Source organism: Schistocerca cancellata, unplaced genomic scaffold, assembly GCF_023864275.1.
Source record: "Schistocerca cancellata isolate TAMUIC-IGC-003103 unplaced genomic scaffold, iqSchCanc2.1 HiC_scaffold_1141, whole genome shotgun sequence".
Classification (NCBI taxonomy): Eukaryota; Metazoa; Arthropoda; class Insecta; order Orthoptera; family Acrididae; genus Schistocerca; species Schistocerca cancellata.
In genome coordinates, this window is record NW_026047140.1 from 1,350,817 (window position 1) to 1,365,703 (window position 14,887).

Sequence of the window (14,887 nt, forward strand, 5' to 3'; positions counted from 1 at the left end):
CTGTCCTTGGGCCCGTGCTGTACACCATCTTCACGTCAGACCTTCCCACGGTGCCTCGTGTGGAGAAGGCCGTGTATGCGGACGACACGGTCATCTACTCCCGCAGCCGATGGACCGAGGTCTTAGTGCCCCGACTGCAGAGTGCCTGCACCGCGTTGGAAGACTGGGCTGCCAAATGGCGTATTGGATTCAACCCCGCCAAGACGCACGCCATCGTTTTCACCTGGAAGAGGTCGATGCCCCGCCGCCAGCTGCGACTCTACGATACTGACCTCCCTTGGCGAACGACGGTGAAGTACCTTGGCGTTCTCATGGACAAGAAGCTGACTTGGAGGCTTCATATCGAAGACGTCCGAGCAAAGATCAACTGCCGCCTGGGTGCTCTTTACCCAGTGTTGAACGAGCATTCAGCTTTATCTGTGGCGAATGGGCTACTTCTTTTCCGGCTTTACCTTCGACCGATCTTCGATTACGCCTGTGAAGTCTGGGGCGGTGCGGCCCCCTCCTATCTTCATCGGCTGCAGACGCTACAGAACAAGATCCTGCGTAGAGTCTATCATGTTCCGGCGCGTTTCCCACATCGTTACCTCCATGACGCCGCCGACGAGCTGGAGGTCGTGCAGCGCCATCGCGTCGTCGCCCGTCGATTCTCTGCTAAACTGGAGTCTTCCATCAACCCCCTCATCAGGCGACTGGGGGAACCACACCAACAGCGCGGGCCGCATAGGCGTCCCCTCGCACTGCTTGACGTTTAGGTCACCGGGGCCTCGCCCCCATCTGTTCATCTTTGGCACATAGAAGTTACCATCTACTGTCCCACAAACACATCTGATCAATACCAAAATACAGGAGTCCAGAACCTACCGTCCTAGTTGACCCCATGAAGAAGGAAATGCTAAGTAGTAAACCCTTCATTACATAGCTGCCTCAAGAAGCCAGCAGAATGTGGGCTGGAGCGCTTGCTACCGCCCAACGTCCGACAGCCTGTGCGGAGCAGCCCCACACCTGCGCCACAACCACCCGCGCCTTTCAAACCACCGAGGATGGGGCTACACACAGCCACACCACAGTCGCCAACCAGTCGCCACGGCAGCGCCGCAAACCACGGCCAAACTGCAGCCACCGCGCGCTACAGCCTGGGTCGGCCCGCCGAGAATCGCCGCCCACGCCCAAATGCCGCCCCCACAGCCCCAGCCGGCGACCGGCCACAATGGCCAAACCTTCGGCAAAAGCCCCACACCGTCGCCGCGGCAGCCCGGCCAGCGCGGCCGGCGCCACAGCCACACAAGCGGAGGCGTGCGGCGATGACGGCCGTGCAAACGCACCTCCGCCGCCCCATCGCCCTCCCACCGTTTCCCGATCGGCCCGCAGCCGTCGGGCCACGTCCTCCTCCTCTCGCCCGCCAACATTCACAGCCCTTTCGTTCGTTTCCCAACAATTTCAATTGTGCCCGCCGCAAAAACGGGCGCCGCCTGCAAAGCAACATGCTCCGCCGGAGCGCCCCTCGCCGCTTACGAGCCAACCCCTCGCCCGAGGCAAACCGAAATCCGCAACTACAGACCAACCCAATCTGCCGTCAGCACACACGACAGCCAACATCACGCGTTACGAGTTAGACATTAGGTTCACACGTCTCGGTTAGGTTCGGTGGACGTGCGTTAGGTTAAGGGCACTTGGGTTAGGTTAAGCATTCAAAACACACGTCAGGCGTCAGAGGTTGGGTTAGGTTACGTTACATTAAGGTTAGGTTAGGGGCACTTGGGTTAGGTTAAGGGTCGGTGTTAGGTTAAGCGTCAAACTTAGGTTAAGCATTCAAACACACGTCGGGCGTCCGAGGTTAGGTTAGGTTAGGTTAGGTTAGGTTAGGTTAGGTTAGGTTAAGGCCACTTGGGTTAGGTTAAGCCTCAAACTTAGGTTAAGCATTCAAACACACGTCGGGCGTCAGGTGGCCGCAGCAGCCGCACCTACCTACCCACCCACCCACCCACCCACCTCACGGCCGGACAGCTTGGCTTACTTGGCGCTGAGGCTGACCTCACCGCACCTCACCTCACGCTACGCAACGCTACAGGTTCGGTTCGCTCAGCTTAGGCTTAGAGCTTAAGCGCCGAGGTCGGATTACGTTGGTTCACCTTCGGGCGCCACACTTTGGGTGTAAAGGTCGCGTCGGGTCGTCGGCACGCCGCAAAAACAAAAGCGAAGCCACAGACAACGCCGACAAACGGGCAGCACGACCACGACCACATACCGAGACACACGGACCACCCACCGGCCAAAGGGCACCAAACAACAAACCAGAGCACCACGTGTCGACCAGAGCAACCCGCCGCTCACGCGACGTGGCTGGCACCGAAGGGCCGCCGCAACTGCGCTTTCCGCGCCGGGCCGGATGCACGTGCGGCAACACCACCACCGCACACAGCCGCTGTTCAACATCAACCAACAACACGCCGCGGTCGCAGCCTCAACGCCAGCACACACGTTTGCACCACCATTCACACGCACCGCACAAACAGCTGTCGCCGACACAGCCGACAACACAAACACACCGCAACGACGCCGCCGCCTCTACTTGTGCCGGCCACCCACCCCCACCGACGGCGCACCTGTCGCCAGCCGGCAGTCGGCAGTCGGCAGTCGACACGGGAAACGCACACCGCCACTTCGCTCGCGCGCACGCCACCAACCAGTCGTCGTCTCCAAAAACAACAAACAAACATAGGGCAGGCAACAAATCGCCTCGCACGAACCGTCCACAAAACTATCAAAGCACAGCCTCTGGCTAACGGCCACGACGCAGCGGCACGCTGCTCCTTTCCCCGCCCCACTCGATTCACGAAGGCACGCGACACCGCCAACGACGGCCTCGCTTCCCGCAACCGACACCTTTCCGCCACTACGCACAGCCGCACCCGACGCCCGTGGCAACGACACAACTACTGCACTATCCACCGCCGCCTCCCCCTTCCCGTACACACAGCCAGCCAGCCAAAACCACACCAACGACCCAAACATGCACGTGCAACGGCACACCCCAACCAGTCAACGTCGACAACCACACGCACGGCTCGAAACCGGCGTCCTTCCACGTTGCCATCAAGCTACACACAAGACACAAGGAACCAACAACAGCAAGCCTGCCTGCCTGCCCGCCCGCCCCACTCTCACGCCGCAAAAAGCACACCGGAAAACCGCCAAACGCACATTCCCATCGCACTGACACCGACCGGCTCGCTACCACCACACCTCTCGGCAGCCGTTTCGCAAACATGACACGGCGCGACATGACATCACGACCAACTCTCCTTTCCCGACGCCTTCGGCCGGAGCACAACGCCGCCAATTCGCCACACAGTCACACAGTCGACAAGCGCCCGCCCTCCCTGCACGACGCCGCGCAGCAAAGGCGCCCGCAAACACATACCTCTCCTCTCTCTCGGCCGCCCGACGCGCCAACCGCCACACCGCCAGCCACTCGCAATTGTGCACTGCCGCCAGCCACACGTCCAACACGCCGCGCCGCCTCCGGCCACCCGCCAGGGGGCGCTCACGTCCGCGACAACAGCGCGGCCCGCCGGGCCAAACCGAACCGAGCCGAGCCGCCCGCCGCTGCTCTGCACATCTTCCTGCGCGCATCAACAAAACGAGGCAAGCGAGCACACCCCGTCACAACGCCACATCACGCAAATGCCGTGCCGACCTCTTGTGTCTACCGCCTAAATTGCACTCACCAGCCGCCCCTTCTTCTTCCTCCCTATCTATCTGTGCGTCTGTGTCGGTCCGCGCGTGACGCCTCTCAACATCCGCCGTCGCCGTCCCCGTTTCCGCCCCAATGCCATCGTCGCGCCGCCTCCTCCTCCTCCGCCCCTGTCCGGCCCGCACCACACCATACACCGCTGCTTGTCCCGGCCGTTGCCACCAAAGGCGCCTACCGCAAACGCGCCACGCCGCAGCCCCCCGTGCGTGCATCTCCGTGCCGACGCTGCCTCTCTGCCCTCCCGCACGCACTCGACCGACCGACCGACATGCACTGCGTCGACGGCCTCGACAACACAGTCTCTGGGCTCCGCACTGCGTGTTCCGGTACGCGCGCTGAAACACCTATGTACTCATTACCAGCGATGGCGAGGCACGACACAATCTCTGACCAGAGAGTTTCTTATCGTCGCTAGTCTGCGCCACACGACACTAGTAGCACGTAGCGCGTCGGCAGGAACAGTTGTCATCCATATGTGGCGGGTCGGGAGAGGTAGTAGTCAGTCGACAGTATTGGCGAGTGGACGATTGTACTGAGCGGGCGGCGGCGTGCTCTTCTCGCGACTCTGGTCTCCGTTCGGGACGATGCATATTGTTATTAAAGGTAAGGTAATGAAGCTGCATTGCGCAAATCTAATAATGTATGTCAATTGTAACTATTTTCTTCACAACAAAATGCCCCAATAATACTTTGTTTCCAAACTAACTTTTTTTTTTAACGTACAACCATTCATTTCCATTTAAAGAATATTTCCTACGCATTTCCTCCAACAATCAACATTAAATGTGAGCCGGCATTCATTGCACGAAGCTGTGTACAGGTATCTACAGTTAAGAGCACATATAGATGCAGTTTGTTTTCTCTTTTGTCTTTTTGTTTTTGTTTTATTGACGTAACGATCTTTTGCTCTTTTTCTTCTAATTTGTACATAGGCTGTTTGTTTAGATTTTTTATATTGGTAACGCCACGTAGCGCTCTGCGTGAAAATCACTGCCTGTGCTGTGTGCAGTCTGTGGCTAGTTTGCATTGTTGTCATGAACTGCTATAGCTGGATGTGAACAGCGCGTAGCGTTGCGCAGTTTGGGGTGAGCCGCCAGCACTGGTGCATGTGAGGAGAGAGATGGCGGACTTTTCAAATTACATATATTATGACTGCTGATGATATTAAGGGTAAATACATTGTGTTTGTTGTTCTCTATTAAACATCTTTACTTTGCTAACTATCCCTATCAGTAGTTAGTGCCCTCCGTAGTTTGAATCTCTTATTTAGCTGGCAGCAGTGGTGCTCGCTGTATTGCAGTAGTCCGACTAATGAAGATTTTTGTGAGGTAAGTGATTTCCGAAAGGTGTACTTTAATGTTACTCAGGGCCATTCTTTTGCAGGGATCTTTGATAGTCAGATTGCGTTGCGCTCAAAATATTGTGTGTCAGTTTAAGCACACTTTTGTATACATTGTTGTTCAAAGGGGGACGTTTCAGAATACAGGGCCGAAAGGTCAGCCAGCGCTGCCCTTACAACCTTTATCGGGTTTTCAATTATGTCTGTTGAGATGTTCATGGTTCATTATTTCCATTCATCATATTACCGCGCGTTTCTCATCAATCTTCGTTCGTTCGTTCATTTTCTAGGGACGTTAACAACATTCCGGCACATTTTCATCATCATTCACTCACTCGCTTACTTACTTACGACTATTTGTGCGGGGAGGTTACACTTGGGTCCATTTCCATTTACATTCAATGTTGATAGACCTTTCTTTTTGTTGTTGTTGTTGTTTTGTTGCTGGCAGGTTACAAAAGGCCTCATTTTATGTTGGTTGCAGCAGCGTTTTTCTCCTTCTTCTAGTGTTTTCCCCGCTCTCACCGCCGCCCCCGCCCCTCCCGCATCCGTCGGTCTCACCACGTTCACTGACAGCCGCGTCTGCGGCTACACCACAACGGCCCCCTCCCGGCAACCCATTCGTTTTCTCTTCTTTTGCACAAAAACAACGCCGCACGCGCCAGCCGAGCGCAGCGCAAGCCACCCACACCGCGCCCCTCCCGTCTTTATAGCCTCCGCGTGCGTCTTGTTTTCTTCGTTTGCCCCCTCCCATCTCCCGAATGCCATGCCAGCAGCGTTACGCGTGCCCATCCCCTGTCCACACACTACCGCGAAACGAACAGCCTTCCGGGCCACATGCAGGGCACGCCCACCGCCATTCCCGGACGCAATTCTCAAAACAACACACACACACACAAAATGAACGCACCATCCCACTTCGCTTTTCTCTCTCTCTCTCTCTCTCTCTCTCTCTCGTCCCTTCCCTTTAACGAAAGACAAACAAACCCCGGTTAACACACTTTCTTGACACCTTCATGTAGGGAGGGAGGGAGGGAGGGAGGGTGCGTGCGTTATCTCATCTCGACCGTGACGGCAACCATCGACGATCCATTTCCCCCACTGGTAAAACATGTTCACTAACACCTACAGACATCATTCCGTACACACACACACACACACACACACACACACACACACACACACACACAATGGCTTTGCACACGAACATAGACGCCACGGGCACTGTCGTACATTCTTCCTCAGAACCATCTCAACGAACGTTACATACACATCCGGGAAAGCAAAGCAACGCAACGCACAATTCAGCCGTCAAAGGTAACGTTCACCACGGCAAGACACTTGCCGCCGCGCCGTTACACGCATTTCAGTGCGGCTACAATACACCTCCGACACGGGAACGTTCCGTTGCTCTACACTGCGTTTCTCCGTTTTGTTTCGTTCTTGTTTTTTTCCGTTTTTTCTCTCTTTTTTTTCCCTCCGTCCTTTCCTCCACCATTCTCTCCTCACGTTCTGCCCAGACATTCGACCGATCAGAGGTTCGTCCACCTTTCGGTAACCGTCCTCAGCGCGACGGTGTACCAACGGTATGACGGTGCGACGGGTGTTCAAGACGTCCGTTCGTTGCGTGATGCCGGTGTACCGCGCCGATCGACAGTGTCCCAGAGGCGACGGATCGGACCACACCACCGACACACACAAACACGTGTACGCACATTCGCCAAAGCGACCGTCGTCTTCTAGCGTCGCGCTTACTCCACTGTACTGCACTGGACCACGCGTGCATGCATCTTCAATGACGACGTCGGTGTGCGTGCGTCGTACGCACACAAGCAGACACAGTCAGTCAGACACGACTATCGAAATCAGAGTCGGAGGAAAGGTACATCATCGTGCGTGTCGCCCGTACAATGCAATACACATTGGTGTCTCAATGCGCGTTCATTTAAACGTCACTCACACGCCTCCACGCTGCATTTGCAGACACATTTCACCCTCGCCATATATGGCGTGCAAACCGACCCGCAAACGGCCGTCGTTACACAACAATCGCGTTTCGTTTCCATCCGTCACGTAACTAACCGGCACCTCCATCCAAAGGGCACATCACCGATCGCACTTCCCCCCCTCGCAGACAGGCAACACCAACGAGTTGTGCGCACGTGCCTCCATTCCACGTCACACCGTGGCCGTACCCCGCAACACGCGACGCGCCCCCAACAATCAAATTCATCGCATCGGCCACCCCACCCCGTCGCGTCGCGTCGCAACCAAAGCGGTAGCTATTGCCGCCGTCCACCCACTCACACACACAACAAAACAAAACAAAACAAACATAAACAACAACAATTCCGCCCTTCCCGCAAAGGCCATTTGGTGGCCCTGAAAAGGGCCGTTTTGCCGCTCACGCAACGGAGGATCTCCTTCCATTCCAGAGCCACCTCCTTACTTGGAGCTCGTGTACTTGGTCACCGCCTTCGTGCCCTCGCTCACGGCGTGCTTGGCCAGCTCGCCAGGCAGCAACAGCCGCACAGCGGTCTGGATCTCGCGGGACGTGATGGTCGAGCGCTTGTTGTAGTGCGCCAGGCGAGACGCCTCGGCCGCGATGCGCTCGAAAATGTCGTTCACGAAGCTGTTCATGATGCTCATCGCCTTCGACGAGATGCCCGTGTCAGGGTGCACCTGCTTCAGCACCTTGTAGATGTAGATGGCATAGCTCTCCTTCCTCTTGCGCTTCTTCTTCTTGTCGCCCTTCGAAATGTTCTTCTGCGCCTTGCCAGCCTTCTTGGCGGCCTTCCCGCTAGTCTTGGGCGGCATCTCAGACAAGAACGTGAACGTACGGCAGCAACACCAGCAGCAAGCGCTCCGCTCTAGTCAGCGTCTCCCCACACAGTGGCACCCAGCGAAAGTGAAATGGCTGGGTCTATATAGACCCTTGATGTGTCTGAAGAGCCAGCGTCCTTGAAAACGCTCTGTCTTACGAATTGGAACTTAGTGGTGCGTATTGGGGGTTATGTGGTAATGGTTAGGGGTCGTTTCTCCCCTGGGTTGATGATGTTAGTGGAGGCGGCAGTGATGATGATGTAAGTGTATGTTTGAGTGTGGTTTTATATGACTATCGCCTGAATTGGCGATGGATTGTGGTGATTGGTGCTCTCTGATCAGGGTTTTCGTCCCTTCCCAGAGAGTTGATGAGTTGGTGTGGTGATGCGTTTGATGATAGGTAGAAGTTTAATGATTTTTGTTTAATGATATGATAGAATGAGGGCTGTCCTAACATTGCTCTGATCTCCTCATTGCTCGAGTACCATGGAGCGTCTGCAACGATTCGGAAGGCTTTGTTTTGGATGATCTCCAACTGTTTGAGATTGGTGTCTGCTGCCATACTCCACGCTTCTGAACCGTAGAGCATGGCTGGGAGAATGATCGTTTTCCAAATTTTGAGCTTGGCAGGTACTGTGAGTCCCCTGCCTTTAAGGAGTGGGTATAGCTGAAAGAGCCGGGCAGAGCCCTTGTTTCTGGCCTCTTTGATGTGGTGCATAAATGTCAGATTCTTATCCAGTTTTAGCCCAAGGTATGTAATTACTTCTTTCCAGGGTAGTACCTGGTCGTCGTGCGAGATGTTCAGTATGGGGCGTTTTATTTTGTGGCTGAATAATATGGTCTGGCATTTGTCTGCGTTGATTTTTATCTTCCACAGATTGCACCACTTTGTCACTTTGTCTAGGTGTCGTTGTAGGCGATAGGCTAGATAGTTGATGTTCCTGCCACTGTGGTATAATGCAGTGTCATCTGCATATAGGGCGATGTTACCGCCCGGCTCCTTCGGCAGATCATTTGTGTACAGTAGATATAGGAGGGGGCCAAGCACAGATCCCTGTGGGACACCTGCTTCTATTTGTTTTAGTTCGCTGTTTGCTCGATCTACTGTAGAGTAAAATTTCCTTTCCACCAGGAACGAGTGAACTATTTTAAGCAGGTGAAGTGGGCAATTCATCTTTGACAGTTTGTATAGCAGGCCGCCATGCCAAACCCGGTCGAACGCCTTTTCAATGTCCAGGAAAATGGCAGCTGTGCTATTGCCCTGTCTCTTCTCTGTGCAGATGTGCTCCACCAGACGAATGGCTTGTTGCGTTGTGCTATGCCCAGCACGAAAACCAAATTGTTCGGGAATAAGGATATTGTTGGCAGATAGGAATTGTAGTAGGGAGTTTTGGATGAGGATTTCAAGTAGCTTAGACAGGTGGTTGAGCAGGGAGATTGGTCGATAGTTTTGAGGGAATAGGTGATCTTTATTTGGTTTCGGGATTGAAATTACTTTAGCAACCTTCCAGGTTGAAGGGAAATATTGTGCTGTAAGACAGTTATTTAGGATGGCAGTGAGATGGGAGATTGCAGGATCGGGGAGGGCCTTAAGGAAGGATGGTTTGATGTTGTCAGGACCAGGGGCTTTTGCAGTGCCGATTCGCCTGATGATAGCTGCAACTACACGCTCGCTGGTCGGTTCGAAGGTCGAGTCGGACCTGGCGCGAAGTCTACGATGGAGGTGTCGTTCTACCCGCTGTTCCAGGGCATCTACTTCGTCCTCGTCGTCCTCTATGACATTCTCCTGGAATTGGAGCTCGAGGGTGTTTGACATGGCAGTCGCTTTGTCCTCTGGCGTGTACACCAAGCCGTTCTGCCCGTGTAGGGGTCTGTTGGCTTTGTGGGGTTGCCGCCTAGCTTTTATTATCCCCCAGAACTTTTCAGGATTTCTCTCAGCTGCCTGGAGACTTTGTTCCCACCTGGAACACCTCAGGAGTTTCAGTCTGGTCTGAATTTCATGGGCCATTTGATTCATACGTCTCCTATCCTGGGGGTCCCGGTAGGTCTGCCATCTTTTGCGCGTTCGGTTTTTATCTGAGATTAGTTGTGCTAGTTCTGGGGGCAGGTTGGATCGCCCATAGTTATGTGTGATTTTGGTGGTGGCAGCCTTTCCACATGCCTTGATAATGTTGGTAAATTCCTCAACTGCCTGGTCAATTTCCACATGGGATGGCATATCTGGCGCATGGTCTGGGATGTGAAAGGCGACCAGTCGCTTGTACCTTTCCCAGTCAGTGTACACTGTTGTGTGTGTTCTGTTGGTGGGTACGTCCTGATCTCCCTCAAATCTGAGTACCACGGGGCTGTGATCAGAGTTTAGACTGTTGACAACTTCTGTGGTGGTTGCCAGATTGATATTTTTTAACAGAAATATGTCCAGAATGTCCGGTCGACACCTCGAATCATACGGGAAGTGAGTGGGCTCGTCTGGAGAGACGACCTGCACTGCCGGATGGTTATCGAGGTATCTTAATAACCGGTTTCCACTGGTGTTCGTGGAGCGGCAACCCCATGCCCTGTGCTTGGCGTTCAGGTCCCCTCCTACTATTGTGTACTGACTGCCATTCAGAAGACCGTCCAGGTCGTGAGGAAATAGTGTCGTGCTTGGCGGATGGTATACTGCCACCAGGTGAGTGGGGCGGTTGTTGAGAACAACTTCCACCGCTGTTGCCTCTGTGTTAATGAGTCTTGGTACAGGTACCTGACGATGGCATATGCGCCGTTTTATCAGGATACCTGTACCGCCACCTTGTCTGTTAGGACGGTCCGTCCTAATTAGTTGGTAGTTTCGGACGTGAAAGGTGTCGTCTGGCGTTAGATGTGTCTCACTGAGGAGAGCTACATCTATTCCATGATCATCCAAGAACATCTCAAGCTCATACCTGTCGTGATAGATGCCATCTGCATTCCAGATGGCGATGGTGATATGCTGCCTCTCAGCTTCATTTGCCATTGGAGAGCAGTGGTAGGATGTTGGTGGCGAGTATTGAGATTGTAGAGATGAGGTCAGGGGCTGCTGCTATTTTGGTGCATAGCTGGGTTATGCCTTCAAGGAAGGCTGGTGAAATGAGGGACTTTATTAACGCCCAAATCTTAGAGAGCAACTGTAGTGGCTGTTCCTGTTCGACCTGAACGGAACGTTCCTGTGCAGTGGTCTGGCCACTGACGATGTCAATAGTGTTGTTGGTATCTACTGGTGCAGCTGTGGCTTGGACGGATTCGGCGGGTATGGCTTGAGCTGGTATGGCTCTTGGTGGTTGTACATTTGTGGCTGTTGATGTTGAGGGCTGTGGTGTTGCCTCTGCCTTCTCTGTTTCAGGTTGGGTTGGGGAGGGGAGGGGTATGTGTTGTGGGGTAGAGACAACCTGTGGGGGTGAGGTTCTTTTAATAGGCAGAGTTGCCTTGAGGGGGGATCGTTGCGGCTTTGGTTTAGTGGTATTTGGGGGAGGAGGAGTGCGCCCAGTTTTTACAACCTCGGCTAAAGTCCTGTTGCCAGTAGGGCTTTCTATGTGGCGTGGTTGATGTTGTGGAGCAGGTGTTTGTGTACCCCGTTGGGGTTGGGCAGGGTTTGGAGGGCTTGTGGTTTCTGCTCTGGCAGGTGTCGGGGATGGTGGGGGGCTTACTGCTTCCACGGGGGGAGCTGGAGGGGGGTTGGGGTTTCTCAGTGGCATTCTGGGAAGCGGTTCCTGCCTTCTGGGTGCTGGTGCTCGTTGGCGCTCCCACGCCTGGACGATCTTTAGTCTTTCTGGGCAGCCCCTGAAGGAGGCTGGATGGTTGCCCCTACAGTTGGCACATATGGCCGGTTCTTCTCTTTTCTTTGTGCAGGCGCCAGAAAGATGCGGTCCTGCACATTTAACGCACCTGGGGGCGAGTTCGCACTGGTTTGCCCCATGCCGAAATCTCTGGCATAGGTAGCACTGTGTGGGCCCACTAGGTTTTTGGTATAACTCTACGGTAACTTTCATATGGGGTAGTCTCTCTACTTTAAAAATTTTTCTAGCCTCCGCCGTGTTCAGCAGATTGACCTGGAAATTGGCCGTTTTTCTTCTTGGCGCTGATACTACGTTTCCAGCGTCATCGATTTCTGTCTGTGGCTTAGACATTTGGTATACACCTTGCACCGGAAAGCCCTTCTCGACGAGGGCATTCTTGACGTCCTCTGGGGTCCAGTAGGGCGTCAGTCTTTTAACGACGACCTTCAGAGTACTCTTCGGGTCGTCGTTGTACGTGAAGAATTCTAGATTACGCTTCCTGAATTCTTGCTTAAGGTATTGAAAATCCTCTGGGTTGGTAGCCTGGTATACGATGCTATCACCCTTGTATGTGGTACTGAGGGCACCCATTAGTTTTCCCTGGATTTGCCCTATCAAGGTCGTGTACCCTTTTGTCTCGAACACAGTGATAGGGGGAACCCTTCGGCCTCTGTTGGTTCTTTGGTTTCTATTTTGCATGGGGCCCCCTTGCACCTGGGGAGCTACTGGACTTGTGTTCTCCAGTCCCCTGTTGCCGCCCTCTGACGTCATCTGGGTGGCATTTGGCGTTGGTGCTGCGCTTTCAGCGTTCGCACTAGTATCTGTAGTTGGTTTATGGGGGCGGTCAGATTTCGTGATTTCGATTTCTGTGCCCTGGCTTTGTTGTGGCAGTACAGGAGTTTCCTGTTCTGATGTTTCGACATGTTTTGGGTTTTCTTTTGCTGAGGCAGGTGGCGTGTGCAGTTGATTTTCTTCCGCAATAGCGGGTTGCAGGGGCTGCCCAGATTTTTCCTGTTTTTGAAGCAGCCTCCCGCTTCGCCGCAGACGTCCCTCGCCCAGTGATGAGATAGAGCTGGCGTCACTGTCGGTGGCAATGACAAGATTGTCTGAGTCCGAGCTAGTGACTGAAGATGGTGATGGGGGTGGGTGGTCCATTGAAGGAGAAAGAGATGATGATGAAGTCGCGATAGATGTCGGGTCCACACTGTGTGAGTCGCCGCTTGGATGTCGATCTTGTGGGTGCCCCATAGTGGGGCAACCGTGAAATGAAACGGATTACAGAGTTTGTCCTATATTTCGACAATTTCCGTGCCAGCGACCTTTCCCTACACCTGGCAGGCGCGGGATACCGCCAAGGGCCTCACAGTCAGTCTGTTTGACTATGTGGCTCGGCGGGTCCCTGGACTGCAGCTTCCCTAGCACCTATGGCACAGAAATTCTCGAACAATATCGCTGATTTATAGTCGCCTACTCGCGGCGCGATGTTCTTCTTTCTTCTCGATCTATCCCATGTCAGAACGAGCGCTCAAGTGGTCCAGAATTCCGTCCCCGGTCGCGAGTGTGCAGCACGACTTTTGCTTTTCTAGAATCGACAGTTTTGCTTTTCCTGAGAAACACACACTCGACCAAGTCCGGAGAACCAGAACACAGCGCGACCCGCTAGCCCTAACGACACGGCAGAGCACGCCGCTATAGCGCGAGCACGCAAGACGGCGACCAAGCACACGAGAGCCAAGCAACGAGGCGAGCTCTGGACAAAGGCGGCGAGAGCGCGCGGCGGGAAATTCCAGGGCTGGAGCACAATAGCGGCGCGGAGCACAGGTAGACGCACGTCCGTCCGCTTCGCAGTCCCACCTCGGAATCTCGGCCTGGCACCTGGCTGGCCAGTTGGCACCCAGCGCGCCCCGCCGCCGCACCTTTACCAGCTCGCCCCGTTGCGGCCGCCGACCAATGGGCCGCGAGCGCAACCGGCCGCCGCACCCGAGAGCATAAAGGACCCCCACCCCTGGCGGCGCCGCCACTCGCTGAGTAGCTTCTGGAGAGTGCGGACGCGTGTGCAGGGCTGCGCTAGCACTTTCCCTCTTCGTTGCTACTCAGCCATAGGAACCTGCTTGCGGGATTAGTCGCTGATTGTCCTAGCGCTTTAGCTGGACGGTTCGGCACTAAGGCTTCCGAGCTCCTGATTTTTTCAAATCTGGAGCGGAGTTGCAAGAAGATTACGGCGCAGGCGGCTGATTTGACAGCTGCTTGTGAGCATAATTGTCGTTGCGGGTTGCGAGCTGTGGGTTGGCGCGCTCTGGTGCGCGTCCTCTTGCTGCCGCTGGCCGCTTTTCCGACTACGTCGAGCACCTCAGCCGTCACAAGAACTCTTGCTGCCGCAGAGGCTAGCTCTGCCCCTCCTAGCTTAGGGAAATCTGCACGCCAGGGCCTGGTCACTGGCCAGTTACCCGCGCGTGATAGGCCGATTAGGGTCGGACTCGCCTGCTCGAGACCTAACGGTGCCAACCAAGGCAGCGACCGACATCCCCTTGGCAGCCTCTCTCACCGTTTCGGACATGGCACAACCACCGGTCCTACTAACCATCACGAGGCAAGAAAACTCTCCTGGCAGTTACGAGGTCCACAGGACTGACCAAACGAACAGCCAAGGTGAAATAAGCCCCAAATCCCGACTTCTACTCGCGAACGCGATAGCGGGTTTAACCGGGAAAGACAGGAAAAAATACGAGCGACGTCTGGAGAGGGCTCTCAAACCGCGCCCAGCGATCGAGACGACGCCACCATGTGCACGCCCACTAAAAGCGAGCTTAAAATCCAATAAGAAAAAGTCCCCCATTAAACAGCGAAAGTCGCCGCTGAGAAAAACATCGGCCAAGACGAGGAAAACTCAGCGCGCGGAAAGACCGGCTAGCCCGTGCGAGGCACAGCCGACCGAGTCAGCCCAGGACGCGCCCGAGCGGACAAAGGCCGCCACGTGCTCAGGTAACGGAGCGGGCGGCCCCGCGCAGGTACAATGCGCCGAGGCACGAGGCGAGCACAATGGCCCGGCCGCGCCACCCGGCCCGTCGCGGGAACAAAGCCGCGACGCAGGTACCACGCCAGCACCGGCGGCCGCCGTGCAGCGCGCTGCTGTGGGCACGCCGCGGCATGAGAATGCAGCGGCGGGCGAGCAGC

General features: G+C 55.0%; 1 protein-coding gene across 1 annotated transcript; it reads right to left on the minus strand.

Annotated features, from left to right (window-relative positions):
• Positions 1-10,903: 10,903 nt before the first annotated feature.
• On the minus strand, positions 10,904-12,961 carry LOC126159427 (uncharacterized). The gene has a single exon (XM_049916527.1). It carries the CDS (start codon positions 12,959-12,961, stop codon positions 10,904-10,906), a length of 2,058 nt encoding a protein of 685 aa, XP_049772484.1.
• Between the last annotated feature and the right edge of the window lie 1,926 nt (positions 12,962-14,887).